The sequence below is a fragment of the Peromyscus eremicus genome, chromosome 1 (genome assembly GCF_949786415.1).
Source record: "Peromyscus eremicus chromosome 1, PerEre_H2_v1, whole genome shotgun sequence".
Lineage (NCBI taxonomy): Eukaryota > Metazoa > Chordata > Mammalia > Rodentia > Cricetidae > Peromyscus > Peromyscus eremicus.
Window position 1 is genome coordinate 91664493 of NC_081416.1, and position 18680 is coordinate 91683172.

The following is an 18680-nucleotide window of genomic DNA, read 5'->3' on the forward strand; positions in this document are numbered from 1 at the left end:
AACATGGACTGCATAGTGAAACCTTGTCTGGAAAAATGGTAATACATCACATTCAAAGGTGAGAAACAAAAGCCTTTCCTCTAAGAGGAGGAATAAGACAAAGACTCCTTGATATAATACCAGAAGTACTAGCCAAAGCAATGAGGCAGGAAAATAATTAAAACTAAGTAGCTAGTTGTAGATTACTGAATCTTATATACAGTAAATGGTAAGGCTTTTAGGAATTAACTTTAAAGAAGGTGAAAGAACTATAACGTAAAGCATTGCTGAAAAAATACAAAAGAAATAAACAAGTAGGACAGCATCTTATCTATGTTTGTGGATTAGAAGACCTAAGATGTTCATAACACCAGAGTAATCTACAGACTATGAAATTCCTACCAAAATGCCAATGTGTTTTCTTGCAGAACTAGACCCAGGGAAAAAAAAATCCTAACATTCATATGGACTCTCAAGGGACTCCAAATAGTCAAAACAATCTTACAAAAGAAAGAGAAACCAAAGCTGGAAGTCTCACATTTTCTAACCTCAATATACAGTACAGAGCTAACGTGATCAAAGCGTTACACTACTGACATAAAGACAGACATGGAGACAGACAGACAGAATTGAGTCCTCAAGTATATAATCACATGATCATCAATAAAGGGCCAAGAATGCACAAGGAAAGGGGAGTCTCTTCAATAAGTAGTGTTTCAAAGAGTAGATAGCAACACGCAGTGGAATGCTCTTTATATAACACTATATACAAAAATTAACTCGAAATGTTTGGAGCTACAGCTCTGTGGACAGGGTGCTTACAAGTCCCTGAGTTTGATCCTCAACACCACATAACTGGGCAAGGTGATCCATAACTGTTACCCCAGCACTTGGATGGTGACAGCAGGAGGATCAGTAGCTCAAGATCACTGGAGCCACATAATGGGTTCAAGGCCAGCCTGGACTACACGAGACCCTGTCTCAAAAAAAAAGTCAAAATCAATTAAAGACCTAAAACTATACAACTTCTCAAAGAAAACAGAAGTAACACTTCAAGACATTCTAACAGCAATAGTATTTTGTTTTTAGTAACCATGATTTTAAAAGGGCTCAATTATCAGAAAACTGAACAGACTCCTACAACTCAATCACATTATCCAACTTAACAATCACCAAAAGAAAAAATTTAAATGAGCAAAGGGCTTGACTAGACAAGCCTATATACATCTCCAGAGAATGTCTACAAATAGCCAATAAGCCTATGAAAAGATGTTCAAAATAACTTATCACAGGGAAATGCAAATCAAATACAATGAGCTATCAGCTTGTACCTGTCAGACAGCTACTGCCAAAGAAACATGAGGTGAGTACAAACTGAGCCTTTTTGGGGTTTTTTGTTTGTTTGTTTGTTTGTTTTTTGAGACAGGGTTTCTCTCTGTATAGCTCTGACTGTCCTGGAACTCGCTCTGTAAACTAGGCTGGTCTCGTACTCAAAGAGATTCTCCTGCCTCTGCCTCTCAAGTGCTGGGAAAACTGTGCCCTTTGTAAACTGCTGAGACTGAAAAATGGTGCAGCTACTGAGAAAAACGGTGTAGGCATTCTTCAAAAAGTAAAAATGAAACCATCACATGACCCAGCAATCTCATTACTGGGTAAATACCCAAAAGAACTGAAAACAGGACCTTGAAGAGATACTGTAACCCCACATCCACTGCAGCACTGTTAAACAGCCAAGAAAAAGAAGCCTATGCATTTACCATATGCATTTGTTAAAATTACAAAATCCAGCACCTCTCAATCAAGTAGTAATTAAACAAGAGAATTCAAAAGCTTTCTTATGAGGTACATACTAAACAAAACAAGGAAATTCAATTTTGGGTTCCAGAAATTTCCCATACATATGTCAAAATATGACTTTTGAGGTTCTAAAAATAAGAATAAATAAATGTGTATCTTGCTAAATACATCTTTGATCCCAGCACTTGGGAGGCAGGGGCAGGTGGATTTCTGTAATTATGAGGCCAGCCCAGTCTACAGCGTGAGTTAGAGGGCTACATAGTGATAACCTGTCTTTAAAATAAAAGAATAGCCGGGCGGTGGTGGCGCACGCCTTTAATCCCAGCACTCGGGAGGCAGAGCCAGGCGGATCTCTGTGAGTTCAAGGCCAGCCTGGGCTACCAAGTGAGTTCCAGGAAAGGCGCAAAGCTACACAGAGAAACCCTGTCTCGAAAAACCAAAATAAATAAATAAATAAATAAATAAAAAATAAAAAAAATAAAAGAATAATAAACCTACCAAGTATTTGACTATATGATGCTCTGACCATATACAAGGTAAGAAGAAGAGACCCTCAGTGTCTGTCTGTGCACACTTCTGTGAAAGGATCACCAAGCAACAGCTCCAGGTATGTCTGTCTACAAAGGAACCTCACAGTGAGAAAAGCAAGTTGTAAAAGCACATCTATTTTTGTAAACCTCCAAGAAAAATTACTTGGGAGGGGCTCATGGGCCCTGACTCATCCTGGGGAGCTAATGACTATGAAGGCTGCTTGGGGAGAGGAAGCCTTAGTCCTCAGTAACATAGTCAATGGTGTTACCACACTCCAGCAAAAGCTCCACACTTGTGCCCAAAATATGGCCCTGGTTAGACAAGTGGATCATAAAGTAAACCCAATGAAACAGAAAGACATGCAAATGGGATCAGGACTTAGAGGAGGGCAAGTAGGGCTGAGAGGGAGATAAGAGAGTAGAGGGATGAGAGGGACCAGAATGTATTACATTTGTGTGACACTGTCAAAGAATAAATTAATTTTTAAGTAATTTCAGCTAAAAATTACTCATTTATATGCAGCACATGACAAAGCTTTTTCTAACATGTGGGAAATAAGAATAAAATGCAGGGTGGTGGCTTCCTTGAGTAGAGGAAGAGGATGAGGAAAGAGCTCAGAAGTAGACAGACTAGGCAAGAGACAAATGACAGATTGGAGACGTCCAATCATGCTTTACAAACTCCATATATATTCCATGTATTTGGTCATTTGTGAAAAAGATCACACTGTATAGCCTAGGCTGACCTCAAACTTATAATCCTCCTGCCTGAGTTCCCTACGTTCTAGGGTTGTGGGCATAAGCCATCACAGCTGCCTAACTATTGTAGACGATGTAAATGTTTATTACTTGTGGGAGGTCCCATTTAAATAAGATACAGTCACTCCCTCATACTCATCTCTAGGAATCTGCGACAGTGGAAAGACAGACTCACACATCAAATGCTACGTAAGGACAGTGCAGGTAGCTCCAGACGCCACAGGTGGTGGACAGACTGCAGGTACAAACAGAGCAGAGTCACACTCCGGGATGCTCTGCACCCAGGTGTAGACTGGGGTGTCAAAGGGCTGATAAAGGACTTTCAGGGAGATGACAAAGTGCAAGAGATTGTCTCTTATATCGATTTATAGCTTGCTCTATGTCGATTGTTGAAGGCTTAAAAATAATAGTTTTTCACCTCTACTGGGCTGGATATAGTTCTAAAAGTGAGGGAGAAAGAAAGAAGAAAAAGGGAATCTATCTGCCAATGAACGTATAAATAAAATATGGTATATCAATACAACGGGATATTAGTAAGCCACAAAAATATAAATTATTTACATATCTTATAACATGGATGAATGATAAAAACACATTACATGAAAGACACCAGACACAAAAGACCACGTATCATACAGTCCCATTAATGTAAAATATTCAGAACAGGCAAGCCCATGAAACAGAAGGTAAATTACTGGTTTCCCAGGGACTGGGAAAAGGGAGAGCTGAGAGTGATCTGAAAGAGCACAGGATTTCTCTGAGGGATGATGAACTAGAGAATGTCCTGACAACTACTCAATTGTACACTTTAAAACAGTAAATGTGGGCTGGAGAGATGGCTCAGAGGTTAAGAGCACTGGCTGCTCTTCCAGAGGTTCTGAGTTCAATTCCCAGCAATCACATGGTGGCTCACAACCATCTGTAATGAGATCTGGTGCCCTCTTCTGGCCTGCAGGCAAACATGCGGGCAGAACATTGTATACATAATAAATAAATCTTACATAAAATAAAATGGTAAATGTGAGCTAAACATTGTGGTGCAGACCTGAAATTCTAGCACTCAGCAGACTGCTGCAAGTCGGGGCCCAACATGGACTACATAGCAAATACATAGATGGCAACAAAAGCAGGATCTATCTCAAAGACAAAAAACAAACCAGGCATCATAGCATGTGTCTTCTATCAGGGCACTCGGGAAGGAGAGGCAGGCCTGGTCTACAAAGCATGGTCCAGGCTAGCCAGCAAAAAACTGTCTAAAAAACCGACAAAAGGTAGGGAGTAGGCACTAGGGAGATGATGGTTCAGTGTTCAGACAGAATGTTTGCCACACAAGCATGAGGACTAGAGTTCAAATCCCCAGAATTCACAAAAAGCTGAGCACAGCATCGTGCGTCTGTAACCACAGCATTCCTATATACAGAGGGATGGGAGGCAGAGACACTCACAGGCTAGTTAGCCTAGCATAAGCAGCAGATAAAGAACAAAGAAATCCTGACTCAAGAAAAGTAGAAGGCAAGAACCAACAGCCAAGGTAGTCCCTGTACACCTGCACACACACACAAGCACATGCAGGTACACACACACAAGACAAAAGGAGAAGAGGTCCATTTGGGCTGTAGCTGTGACTCAGTAGCAGAGTATTGGTTGCCTTGCACAAGACCCTGAGCTGATGTCCAGCATGTCAGAAAACAAAAGGACAAGGTTTATATTATGTGAATTATACCTTAATGGAAAAAAATAATCATTTTATGAACCATAAAACCAGAGCAAAGATGTGGAGCTAGGAAAATGCAGAAGGAAAAAGGGGAAGGCTCTTAATGTAGTTACACACACAGTTCTACCTCCAGATTCCTTCCTGAGTCCAAGCTCTACATTACTCTGGTTCAGTGGTTCTCAACCATGCGTCATGACCCCTTTTCACAGGGGTTGCCTAAGACCATCAGAAAACACAGATATTTACATTACAATTCATAACAGTAGCAAAATTACAGTTATGAAGTAGCAATGAAAACAATTTTATGGTTGGGTCACTACAACATGAGGAACTGTATTAAAGGGTCATGGCATCAGGAAGGTTGAGAACTACTGCTCTAATTCTCTCTCTCTCTCTCTCTCTCTCTCTCTCTCTCTCTCTCTCTCTCTCTCTCTCCCTCTCTCTCTCTCTCTCTCACACACACACACACATACACACACACAAATCACAAGTCCTTTCCAACATAAGGCCATATTTTATTCACATCTGCATCCCCTCTGTCTAGTATGTAGGGTTCATTTGCTCATTTGCTTAAATAGTTGTAAAGAGGCTAAGTATGGTGGCTCATGCCTATAATAGCAGCACTTGGAAGAATGAGGCAGGAGGACTGCTGTGAGTTCAAGGCCTGCCTGGGTCACAGAGCCTTTAAAAAAAAAAAAAAAAGTGTAATCGTTTACTGGGTACCAGTCACTGAACTAAAACTGGACAACAGTGAACTGACCTTGCTGGCACAGAACTCATACTCCAGAGACTAAACCAGATCCCCAACACTACTAACAATCACGGAGAAGCACAGAATGCTGTGAGAATTCCAGCACTCTGAAAGGGTGGGGCCCTTCCGCAAGAAGTGGCCAGAGGATGAACAAGAACTGGCTGTGTTCTGTAAGTGAAGGCCTGACAGCAGAGGAAGCAGGAAGAGCCTCAGTAATTAGAGGAACAGAGAAAAGGTCAAAGCCATCACATTGAAGTGTACAGCCCAAATGTGCACCAGTTAATGAAGGTGTGAGCAAGACATGGTATGTCTGTGGACATGGTATGTCTGTGAGAGAATGTTTGGGAAGAGAGGTACTGAAGGCATGGCTCTTTGGTTAAGAACACTTGCTGCTCTTGCATCTTGCAGAGAAACCCAAATCCAGTTCTCAGTACCCATGTCAGGTGGCTCATCATCCTGATGCTCTCTGCTGGACTCTGAGGGCACTGCATGCACATGCATGTATATACACATACAGCACATGCTTGAATGCACATGCACACACACACACACACACACACACACACACAAATAAAACTAAAACTAAATCTTTTTTTTTTTAATTTTAAGAATATGATTCTGGCTGGGAGGTGGTGGCACACACCTTTAATCCCAGCACTTGGGAGGCAGAACTCTATAAGTTCAAGGCCAGCCTGGTCTAAAGAGCGAGATCCAGAACAGTCACCAAAACAATACAGAGAAACCCTGTCTCAGAAAAACCAAAAAATAAAATAAAATAAAAAGAATATGATTCTGCAGGACAGCCAGGGCAACACACAGAAACTCTGTCTCAAAAAAAAAAGAAAAAAGAAAAAAAAAGAAAAGAAAGAGAAAGGAAGGAAGGAAGGAAAGAAGGAAGGAAGGAAGGAAAGAAAAGAATATGATTCTGCTGTAAGAATGGAAGCAAGGTTGTTCCAGAGATAAGCCTGGAAAGAGGCGAGGTGACAGACACCAGACACAAAAACTGGACATGGGATGATTCCATAATAATGAATGTCAACAACAGGCAAATGTAAAGACTAGTGCTTGCCTAGACCTGTGGGGGAGGAGATTATGAATGCTAGCAGGATGAGATCTTTTGGAAGGGAATAACAAAAACATTCTAAAATTGGTTGTGGTAATGGTTATACAAAACTAGCCATACTTAAAAACCAAACTATAAGGTTTAATAATAGGTAAATTGCATGGAATATGAATTTTGTGACAACAACACTGCTATTTTTAAACACTTATTTCTTTAAACCACATTGCTGTTGTATTTACTGCGCTAGTCACAGTGTTCAGGGGCATGAAGTCACTCTTGACTTCAGCGTGAAACCCCTTATTCACTCAAAAGCCCACAGCCTTCAGCAAGGCACAGTGGTGCATGCCTGTGATCCCAACCCTACAGAGGCACAGACAGGACAATCAGGAGTTCAGGGTTATCCTCGGCAAGTGAGCAAGTCTGAGGTCAGACTGGGTCACATAAACCTGTTTCAAATTACCTCCTTTCCCTCCAAAATGACAGGAATGTGTATAGCCCTCTATGACTCATAGATATGATGAAAATCTCTCTGGAAGGCAATTTGGTCACTGTAGCAAATTAAAACTACTTAACCTTCAGGCTGGAGAAATGACTTAGCAGCTAAGAGAACTGGCTGCTCTCCTCCCAAAGGACCTGGGTTTGATTCCCAGCACCCATGTGATGGTTCACAGTCACCTCCAACTCCAGTTCCAGGAGATCTGACCCTCTTCTTGGCCTCTGCAGGCACCAGGGACACACATAGTGCACAGACATACATACAGGCAAAACACCCATACATATAAAATAAAAGCTTTTTACAAACCTACTTAACTTCAAAACAACAATGGGTAGATCCAGGGGGAAATAACATGAAAAGGCCTGGGATAATGCTTACAAACAATACCATTCATACTCAATGACAGTCGAGGAATTTTGAGAGTCGAATGTAGTCATTCAATTAATAGAAGAAACCTAGGAACAGATTTTATGGGGCTCAAAAGATGACTTTGTGGCTAAGAGCACTTGCTGCTCCTCCAGAAGACCCCAGTTCAACTTATCCCCATCTGTAGCTCCAGGTTCAGGGGGTGTGACAACCTCTTTTGGCCTCCTTTGGCATGGCATGAATGTGGTACATAGACATGCACGCAGGCAAACACTCATGAACATAAATCTTTTTTTTTTATTTCTAAAACTCTACGGGGGGGGGGCGACTTTTAAAAATAACAGGTTTTTAAGCAAAAAAATGTAACTATTATATTATCGTCAAACATGGCAAGAAAGTATAGAAAAGGAAAAGTGCAGAAACATGAGACAAGAAGGGCAGAACACAGAGGCTGGGAGACTGCAGAGAAAAGGCCACAGAGAAGACGCTGAGCTCTGTGCTGTGTGCTCCTCTCTATGTATGCTTCCAAAACACAGAGGAGAATGAAAGAAGGGGGATTCTGGTGGGAAGCAGGGGCATCTCCAACACGAACTTGGCATGTGGCCACTGGATTACCGGCTTTAATCATGCAGCCCAGATGACCTTTTAACACACAAGGGAAAGAGCTGACCACAGCAAGGGCCAGCAAACCGAATCAGCCATAAATCCCCTGGAAGAATGAGACTGTCTCAAAAACATGCTGAGGCAGACCTACTACTTTGTGTAGCTAGTTAAAAATAAATTGTTTGTTTTTAAAGTAATAACTGACCAATGTCTTCAATTATTCACCATCAAGTAGTGTAAGTATAAAATCTTGTTTCAAAAAGAGAAAGAGGAGAGGGAGGGAGGGAGGGAAGAAGGGAGAGAGGGAGGGAGGGAGGGAGGGAAGAAGAAGAAGAAGAAGAAGAAGAAGAAGAAGAAGAAGAAGAAGAAGAAGAAGAAGAAGAAGAAGAAAGCCCACAAAACTGGGATTCTAAGTCCTTTCACTAAAGAAGGATTTAACAAAATTAACACTCAGGCAAAACATTTGGTAAGGAACAACAAGCTGCTTAGTCACCTGAAGTCTCAGAAACACTGGAGTCAATTCTATCAGCATGACAGACATCAGAGATGACTATCAGGAAGGAAATGCAGAAGCCAAATATGAAACTACGTTCTGGAAAGCAGGTTTCAATATAATGATGTATTTCAGGGCCCTAGACCCTCAGAGTAATACCCGCAGACAAAAGCAGAAGACTTCGAGAAAGCTACCAATGAACACAAAGAACCACCAAAGAGACTCGCTCTTAGGGCACTGGGGACAACTGGACGGAAGCCGGTCTGAGGTTAGCAGAAAGGTTTCAAAGTAACTCCACCCTTGCCTTCAACCATTACTTCCTCTATGCAGAATAAGAATAATAATTCTGAAAAAGAGGATTTAGTCTTTAAGAGTACAGTTAAAGGAACACTGCTGGGAGAAGGTAAATGGTTTGAGTTCAAAATGTACTTACAGGCCAGCAAATTAGCTCAGTGGATAAAGGTGCTTGCCACAAAACCTGAAGACCTGAGTTCAATCCCCAGAACCCACACAGTGGAAGGAGAAGCTGACTTCTCCAAGTTGACCTCTAACCTCCACAAGTGCACCCTTTCCCGCCCCCATACAGACAATAAATACATAAAATGTAATTAAAGGGGGGAGGGCGCGGGAGAAGGGGAGGGAGGGAAACAGGTTGGTATGTAAAAGGAAAGAAAAAAATTTTAAATAAAAATACTTTTAAATAAAAAGTAATTTAAAACATTGTTTTAATCTATTGCCCCTTCCCGTCTAAACTACTGCTGCCCCCAGGGTTAACACTGGGATTCAGCAAAGCCGCATGAACGGGAACGTACATCTAGCAAGTGTGTGATCAATAGTTCGTATTTTCGCTGCATAAGGAACAGCAATCCCTAAATCTCCTGCTAGCTTTTTTTTTTTTCTCCTTAAACCAAATTTCAAAACAAGATACTAATCTTTGCTGATTTAACCCCAAAATATGGAACCCCTGTTGCCACTCCAGGGGGGCAGGCAGCCAGGAACAGGGGTTCATGATTCTATCACATCCTCACTGGCTCCATGACAGAGTTTTGCTCCAAATTTAGTGGTTCAATTAGAACTTTTTCAATACTTCTATCTTTTCTCCCCAGTTACAGGACTTTAAGCTATCAGACTATAAGAGTGTTTCAAAACCTAAAATTCAAATCTAAAAATACACTACATCAAGAGGAACAAAATGCAGTAGTAAGGCACAGCATTTCAGAATGTGAAGCCAGTGACCATGCCCCCCCCCCCCCACTGACTCAGCCCACGCAAATTCTGATGCTGGAAAACAAAGCAATTGCCAGACTTCTGAGAATTCCTCAGTATGTCTCATAATATTCTGCTTGTTTTGATTTTAGAAATAGGGCTTATACAGTTCAGGCTGGCCTTGAACTTACTCTATTGCTGAGTAATAGAACTCTTGATCCTCCTACATCTACTTACTCTATTGCTGAGTAATAGAACTCTTGATCCTCCTACATCTACTTCCCAAATGCTAGGGATCATAGGCATTTACCACCACACCTAACTACTGTCTATAATTTTTAAGATTATGGCTGGGCATAGTGGTGCATACCTTTAATGCCCAGACTCTAAAAGGCAGGGGTGGGGAGATCTTTGTGAGTTTGAGGCCAGCCTGGTCTACACAGCAAGGACTACATAGAGAGGCCTTGTCTCAAAAAACCAAAAACAGGAAGGAAAAAAAAAAAGTATAGAGTATTCAAACATACCGTAGGGCAATGATTCTCAGTCTTCTTAATGCTGCAACCCTTTAATACTTCGTCATGTTGTGGTGACCCCCCAACCACAAAATGATTTCATTGCTACCTCATAACTATAATTTTGCTACTGTTATGAACCATGATGTAAGTATCTGATATGCTACCTCTAAAGGGGTCTTGGATGACCCACCAGTTGAGAATTGCTGCCTTAGGGTATGTCTGTGATGCCACTCCCAGAGAGGGTTAACTGAAAGGATGTGGCCCATCCTAATATGACTGGCACCATCCCATGGGCTTTAGTCCTAGACTTAGTAAAAAGTGGAAAAGAAAGAAAATGAGCTGAGCTCTAGCAATCATTCCTCCCTCTAATCCGCTTCCTGGTCTACCCAGATGTGAGCAAGCAGTCGCATACTCCTGCTGCCACAGCCCCTAGCCCCTCCTACTGCTAAGCCTTCAGCATCGTGATGGACTGTCACATTAAACCATGAACCACAGTAAGTATCTCCCTCTTTAAGTTGCTTCCTGTCAGGTACTTGGTTATAGCAACAGGAAAAGGAACTCGTGCACATCTTAGGATACAACCCAGGGGAAGATTTCAAGCGAACCCTTGAAAAGTCTACGATGAAGTTCGCTGTGTGCGATCTACACAGTAACTACTGAATTACCATCCCCTTTGGTACTCGTATTTAACTCCATCACACTCGTTCTTTAACAACCACTGCCAGCACCTGGAAAACCATATTTTCCATGATAAATAAAGCATCCTGAGAGAAGACAGACACAAAGTAATACAAACACATTTTTTTATTTCAAAGAGGGAACCAACCTGGAAGTGTCAGCCTAAGAGAGGAGGAAGGGAGGAGCTCAGCCTCATCCTTCCTATCTCCTGAGGCCTCGGCACCCAGCTTCATTCTTGTTTGTCTGTTTGTTTTTTGAGACAGGGTTTCTGTGCAATATTCATTTACACTGTGTGAATATATGTCGCTGTGACTGGCTTAGTAAAGAAACTGACTGGCCAATAGCTGGGCAGGATAAGGTTAGGCAGGAGAACCAGACTAAGGACACTGGGAAGAAGAAGGGCAGAGTCAGAGGAGTCCCCAGACAGACATGGAGAGGAAACAGGAGGTGCAAGATGAAAGAGAGGTAATACCACATAGCAGAATGTAGATTAATATAAGTAGGTTAATTTAAGTTATAAGAGTTAGCTAGTAACAAGGCTGAGCTATTGGCCAAGCATTTATAATTAATATTAATTCTCTGTGTGTTTATTTGGGAGCAGCTGCAGGACAGGAAAACTCCACCTACAGGTTTCTCTGTGTAGCACTGGCTGTCCTGGACATTGCTCTGTAGACCAGGCTGGCCTCAAACTCAGAGATTCCCCTGCCTCTGCCTCCAAAGTGCTGGGACTAAAGGCATGTGCCACCACACCTGGCTTCATACGCAGCTTTTTAACGCACTCACCAATAAAGGACTGCCTTGGTCCATTTGATGCACAAAAGGCAAGCAAAGCTGTAGGTGAGAAAAGGTTAGCATCATACCTTTTCCAAAATGAACTTGTTTAAATATGGCATGTAGCCCTGGTTGGAGACAGGTCCCTCATCATCATCCCTGAAGTGCTCTTCAAGGGCAACAGGGTCATGTGGAACCTTTAGCACCGTGCACAGGTTATGGGAAAGGACCTAAGAGAGGGGAAAAAAAAACAATGTAAAGACACCCACTTACCACCAATAACCCCTTAACCATGTGAACACAACATAGTGGTCTCTGCCCTAAGCAGAAGACGAGAAAAATCTAGCAAACATAGGGTCTGGCTCAAGCACTCTATGTGTTACCGATGGTTTTGTTTCACTTCAAACAAGTCTATATATTATCTGCTGGCTATGAGCCAGGCTCCATACAAGGTTGTTTTTTATTAACTGGTCCACATTAGGGAGGAAAAGAAACCAGTGGCAACAGAATGTGTTCAGAATCAAACTTTTCCCCATGTCAAGCAACTTGGCCGTTGGAACTTGTTTACAGAAAGAACCTGGCAAAATGCTATAAAGCACTTTGGAGAAGGTGTTTGTTTGACCTGGACAAGACATAACTGTTCTGGACTCAAGCGTTCCCAATCATTATACAGAAAGGACCACATTATTATGTGAATATACCAAATATTAATTATTAATCTCTAAGTGTACTAAGACCTCTAAACTGTTATGACTTTAGGCTAAGTTTAGCATTGGTGTAAAAAGACACAAGACTGTCAGTCAGTCATAACCCATCTGTAACGCAGCACTTAGCACTTGAGAGGCTTAAGCAGAAGACTGTCAGTTTGTAGTCAGTCTGAGTGACAAGTTTCAGGCCAGACTGGGCTATCTCTTGTCTCAAAACCAAAAAGGAAATTAATCACAGATACACAAAGAAAAAGAAGTCTAGGAGCTGGAGATGCAGCTCAGTGGTAGAGTGCCTGCCTAGTGTACAGAGGCCCAGGTTCCACCCTCACCAAGAGACAAAAGAGGAGTACAGAGGGGAAGGGAGGGGAGGGGAGGGGAGGAGAGGGGAGGAGAGGGGAGGGGAGGAGCTGTAACCCCAAAGCATACACAAAGGACTACTGCTATGGTACAGTAACCTAAGTCACACTTCAGCACCCACAAGAGAATCAGCAAACTCAGTTGTCTCAAGTTTTAAATTAAAACTCCAGAACCATTTGTACACTCCACACAGGTCACATTACAAAGGCAAGGCTGTACTCTCTAACTACTGCAAAACCTTCCTAGGTGTCAAATCCCAGGTTAATATATTCCCTATTTGTTCAATACTAAACATGCAACTACTCTTTGCCACATTCACTGGGCGCTGGTGGAGCACACCTTTAATCCCAGCACTCGGGAGGCAGAGGCAGGAGGATCTCTGAGTTCAAGGCCAGCCTGGGCTACAGAGAGTGCCAGGACAGCCAGAACTACACAGAGAAATCAAGTCTCAGAAAGAAAAAAAAAAAAAAAAAAAGAGCCACATGCATCTCCATAAACATCTTCAATTTCATTAAGGAAGTCACCTTGTGCATACACCTTTTTTTCAGTTAGGATTTTTTAGATTAAAATTTTTAATCTATAAAAAGAACATTTGCATATCTTCTTTCTATACTGGTTTTGTTTCTCAAAGCATCATCTGTGTGGAGATCGTTTCATACACGCTCTACCAGTTTTAAGGAAGTCAGTTTACTAATGGTCATAAGCCCAGCAGTGCACACTTTTACCAGCCCTACAAGACAGGCTGTGTCCCTCAAACAGACCCTGTACTTGCCAGTAGAGCCTCTGAGAGGAACACAGTGGGGATTTCATGCAACCTTGCACACCTCAGTCAGCAAATCCTAAATATATGTTTTCTTCTTTCTACCAAGTATACCCTAATCACCCCAAAGAGGTTTTGTATGGACTGATTTCAAGACTGTAGAGTGCTTAAAATGACGAAGAAAAGTTCTCATATCAGGCTCAAAGACCATCTAAACATAAAAATCACTTGGGACTTTACCAAGTAAAAATCCCCAACCACTGGTTAAATTATGGTGTGTCTATAAAATGTTAAAATCACGATGACCTCACTGTGTACTGATACGAGAACAACTCTAAGGTAAACCACATTTTTTTAAGGGCATAGATATCAAGTGTCAAAAGATAAATGAAAGGAGAGGAAAAAATAAGGAATTCTGAAGGAATGCAAAGGAAACCAATAACGCTGAGGGAATGGATTTGGTTGATAGGAGGCCAGGGACAGAAGACAAGGATTCACAGCAGCACCTTTAAAATTAAAAAAAGGCCGGGCGGTGGTAGCACACGCCTTTGACCCCAGCACTCAAGAGGCAGGCAGGCGGATCTCTGTGGGTTCAAGGCCAGCCTGGTCTACAGAGTAAGATCCAGGACAGCCAGGACTATTTCACAGAGAAGCTCTGTCTTGAAAAACCAAAATAAATAAATTTTTTTAAAAAATTTGTTTTTGTTGTCTAGTTTCTTGTTTCCTGTTCTTGGAATTGAACCCAGGACTTTCATACATGCTAGGCAAGCACTCCACCACACTGAACTATGTACACACACTCTGTACCTCTTCTTTTGTTTAAATTCAAGAAGAAAAAATTTGCCTAATCACAGCCTGGGAGATGGCTCAGAGAGCTTGCTGCACAGCCATGAGGACCTGAGTTCAGATCCTAGCGCCCATATAAAAAGGCAGGGTGTGGGTACAGGAGCTTGTGACCCCTGCCCTATGGAGAGCAGGGATAGCAGCTGCCTGTAATCCCAGCATTCAGGGGGCAGGGACAGAGGATCAAGGGGGCAAGCTGGCTGCACAGACTAGCTGGAATTGGTTTGGGGTTCAGAATGCAGAGCAAGGAAGATCCTTAACATCAACTCTGGGCCACCACATGTGCATGCACCCATGTGAACATAAACCACCACCACTTCACACACACACACACACACACACACTTTAAAAAGATCAATGGGTGGGGGTCTGGGGAAACAGCTCAGTTGGCATAGTTCTTTGCTAACATGCACAAGGCCCTTGGATTGATGCCCAGGATGGCATACACCACACACAGCACTTAGATGTCAAGTCAGGTTAATCAGTTCAAAGTCATCCACAACCAAATACTGAGTTCAAGACCAGCCTGGGACATTTGAGATTTGAGACCCACTGCCCTCAAATAAAAGGATAAATAAGGGTGACTTTTGAGTAGCAAGAGAGAAGAGAGAACATGCCATATGGAGGAATAGGACGTGAAAGACAGCAGATGAAAGCAAAGCGCTCAAGCTGGAGACAATGGCTCAGGAACTAAGAACTCTCGTTGCTCTTGCAGACCAGGTTAGATTTCCAACACCCACATGGTTCACAATCATCCGTAACTCCAGTTCCAAGGGATCCGATGCCCTCTTCTGGCCTCCTTTGACACCAAGCACACACATGGTGCACAGACATGCATGCAGGCAAAACACTCACACACAAAATAAAACGAATAAACCGAATAAATTTTTCTTAAATATTTTTTAAAGTAAGATTAAATTTAAAAACCTAAAGCAAAGCCCTAAGAACACGCCAGTCTCTCCTGTGCCCACCCTGTCCCCTGCATTTGGGCTTCAGGGACTCCACTGAAGTCCTGCCATGGGCCCTGGGCGCCATCTTATCACCTTCTCATCTTAGAAACAGGAAGTACTAGCTCCAAGAGATTAAACAGAATTTTCTTGACTAAGGCTAGTAAACAGAACTGAGACCAGAACTCAGGTTTCATAATCTCTTGCTCAGCACTGTCTAGTAATAAACTTGATTTTTCGGTTCTCTGAAAGAATGCTACTCCTGGGTATTCCTCTCACAGAGCCCCTCCCACACTCAGGAATTCTCACTTTCCCTAATAAACCAGATCAGTCTGCTCTACTTAAAAAAAAAAAAATGCTGCTTGCTGTTTGTGTGTGGGGGCACCCAGTTCGCCCCATGCTTCTGAAGATCTGGATGAGAACGCTAGACTTCAGCACTGAACAGCTGAACAGCAAGTACTCTTGGTAAACACAAGGACAGCTGTGTTTACCTCCAGCTACTGAGGCAGTTCTCTTAACAACCTTCCCACACTTCATCACACTACAGTAACAAGCACTGAGAGGAGACCCAGGCCTCGGGTGATGTGGCTGGCTTGGTCTCCGTGTCCTCAATATAAAATGAGGAGTTGGGATCACATCTAAACTTTGGAAGGAAAAACCCCAATGCTTAATTGTTAACCCAAATTCATTTCATGAATTAGTTCCGAAAAAAGAGTTATCATTTAGTCAATGGTTCAGCTTTGTTACCGTTTCTTTTTTTTAATTATATAGTAAGACTTAGAAAAAGTAGTCGGGCTGGAGAGATGGCTCAGAGGTTAAGAGCACTGACTGCTCTTCCAGAGGTCCTGAGTTCAATTCCCAGCAACTACATGGTGGCTCACAACCATCTGTAATGAGATCTGGTGCCCTCTTCTGGCCTTCAGTCATATATGCTGTATATGTAATAAATAAATCTTTGGAAAAAAAAAAAAAGTAGTCTTCAAAAGGTTAACAACAAAAGTTAATACGAGCTAAATGAAAAACTTTTAAAGGGGGTATTATCTTTCATCAACAATTATTTTAAAAGCCTAGACAATCCCCTTTTTTGTTTTGTGTGTGTGTGGTTTTGTTGTTGTTGCTTTTAATTTAAAAGAGTATAAAGAAATCAAAGTTTAGGGCTTATGAAGTCACTCAGTCAGTAAACTGGCTTTGCCTCTCAGACATGAGGACCTGAACTCCATTGCCAGCCCCGTGAAAAATGCTACTTACGATGACACTTGTATCCCCAGCCTGGGTGGGCGGAGAGGGGGGGTTGGAGTTGGGGGGGGTGCAGACAGGCAGGAATCCCTGGGGCTTGCTGGCCAGCCAGTCACACCTAACTAATGTGTATCAGGACAACAGAGACCCTGTCTCAAAGGAAGTTAACTTATTCCTGAAGATGACACCGGAGGTTCTCCTTTGGCCTCCACATCCGTGGGCACACACATGTGTATGTACACACACATACACATTAAAAAGAAAAAGAAAAAAGTAAAAAATTCTGATGCCCAAAATACAAGCTAGTAAAAAGATCAGAGAGTTTCATAAACCTCCACAGCAACCTGGGCCTTTTAGAGTAGACCCACACCGTCCACTAGTTTACTTTAAATACTGCGAGGGAAAGTAGCTATTTTTACAAATGAAGATGGTAAACCTGGGGATTAGAAGGTGTGCCCAGATCCATCTTGCATGTCATGACACTGGGATTAGAGCAGAAACTGATCACTCTAGTCTTTCCTCGTTGTACCACCTTCTCTCTTCTGGTACACTGCCTTGCCTGTGAAAAGACACGTCCCAAAGACACGTGTTTCATGCTGTGTCTAGGCTGCAGGGGTGGGCTAGTGCTCCCTTAGCCCCACCGCTCAGTTAGTTCCCCAGGGCCCAGCAAGATGACCGGCACTCAGCAGAGCTGAGTCAAGCCCTGTGGTGAAGAACTACTACAAACCGAGAACCAATCTGTGTGGAAACCCTTTTCTCCCAGGACAGGCTTATGAGGAACCCACTCCCATAAGCATTAGCCCTTTCTCCACATGAGAAAGCCAAAAAACAGATCAAACAAAAGCAATCAGAAGCAAAAAAGACTACAAGTCCCCAATTTGTAAAAGGACTGGCATGGACTGCTCTAACAGGAGTCTTTGCAAGCTGCTTGAAAAAGCTGAATTTATCCCACTTCAAATGCCTGCTCCTCCAAAGGCCATTCTTTCAGCACCCACATGATTGCTAAGCAACTTTGCTCCCTGTCTTCTCGTCTGAAGAATAAATCATTGTTACACAATAAAATATCCACATCCATGCCAGAAACTCATCTCTCTGGGCCCTTGATGGCAGCCTGCTTGTGGCCCTGCAGGGCCTCTGCTCTGAGGTGTGAGTGGCTTCTGTTCATGGCTTGCATTTATCCTTGAAAGCATTTTGCCCTAGCGATCATAAAAATGAAATCAAGGATGGTGGACGACTAAACAGGGTTTTACCGAACACATTACTGCTAAATGTTCACCCTCCTCCTTCCAAAGATGTAGAGATTCTAAAGGGTTCTTTGAAATGTACCCCCGAGTCACACACGTTTCCCTTTACAGGATGTGCGCAATGGGCAAGATTCAGCACTGAGAAAAGGGGGTGGGGACCTCTATTCCAAACACTTGTCTGAACCAGCACAATTACAGAACTGTAATTCATAATGGGTGATCTTTTTTAAAACACGAAAATTCCTGTCTGACTTATAAATTTTCAAGCTAATGGCAAGTTACCAGAAAATTCTTCCTAACAATAAGCCAGAATGACCAACTTCCTACTTTGACTATGCCCTGCCTCAAAGGCATTGTCTACTAGAAGTCCTGCCCCCTTTCCCCATGGAGTCATTTTCCCCTTCTGCCAACAGCTTTTCCTCCTGCTTATCCCTGCTGTGTGTCTTGCCTGCTTCACTTAAATAATCTCCATTCTAGCCAGCCTCAAAAAAAATGAAAGAAAGAAAAAAAGGAGGAAAGAAAGAAAAAAAAAAAACCCTCAGTCCAAATACAATCACCATCCTAGACACTTTTACCAAATAAATCTTCAAATGCTACTTACAGTACATTGTCTGAACACGACCAAAAGCCTACAGAATTAGACTTAGAATTAAGCCAGCAAGTACTGAGTTCCATACTAAGTCTTCCCACAAGCTAGCTCACTTCACCTTTCCAGTCTCAGCTTCTCCTGGAGCTTTGCACAAACACTACACACCCAGCCAAGCAAGTTCCCACACTAGATCTCAGGCAAACCCTGGAGCTCCCCTTCTCCTGGGCTTCCCTGATTGAGATCCATCCACCTCCATTTCTACCTGAGTGTTAGCTC

The 18680-nt window shown here is 42.5% G+C and overlaps 1 protein-coding gene across 1 annotated transcript in view; it reads right to left on the reverse strand.

Moving 5' to 3' along the window:
- Positions 1 to 18680, reverse strand: part of Swap70 (switching B cell complex subunit SWAP70) — a 68277-nt gene that overhangs the window by 35048 nt on the left and 14549 nt on the right. The window contains exon 2 of the mRNA XM_059268874.1: positions 11811 to 11951. Within this exon, the coding sequence (XP_059124857.1) occupies positions 11811 to 11951 (141 nt within the window). The remainder of the gene's footprint in view (positions 1 to 11810; positions 11952 to 18680) is intronic.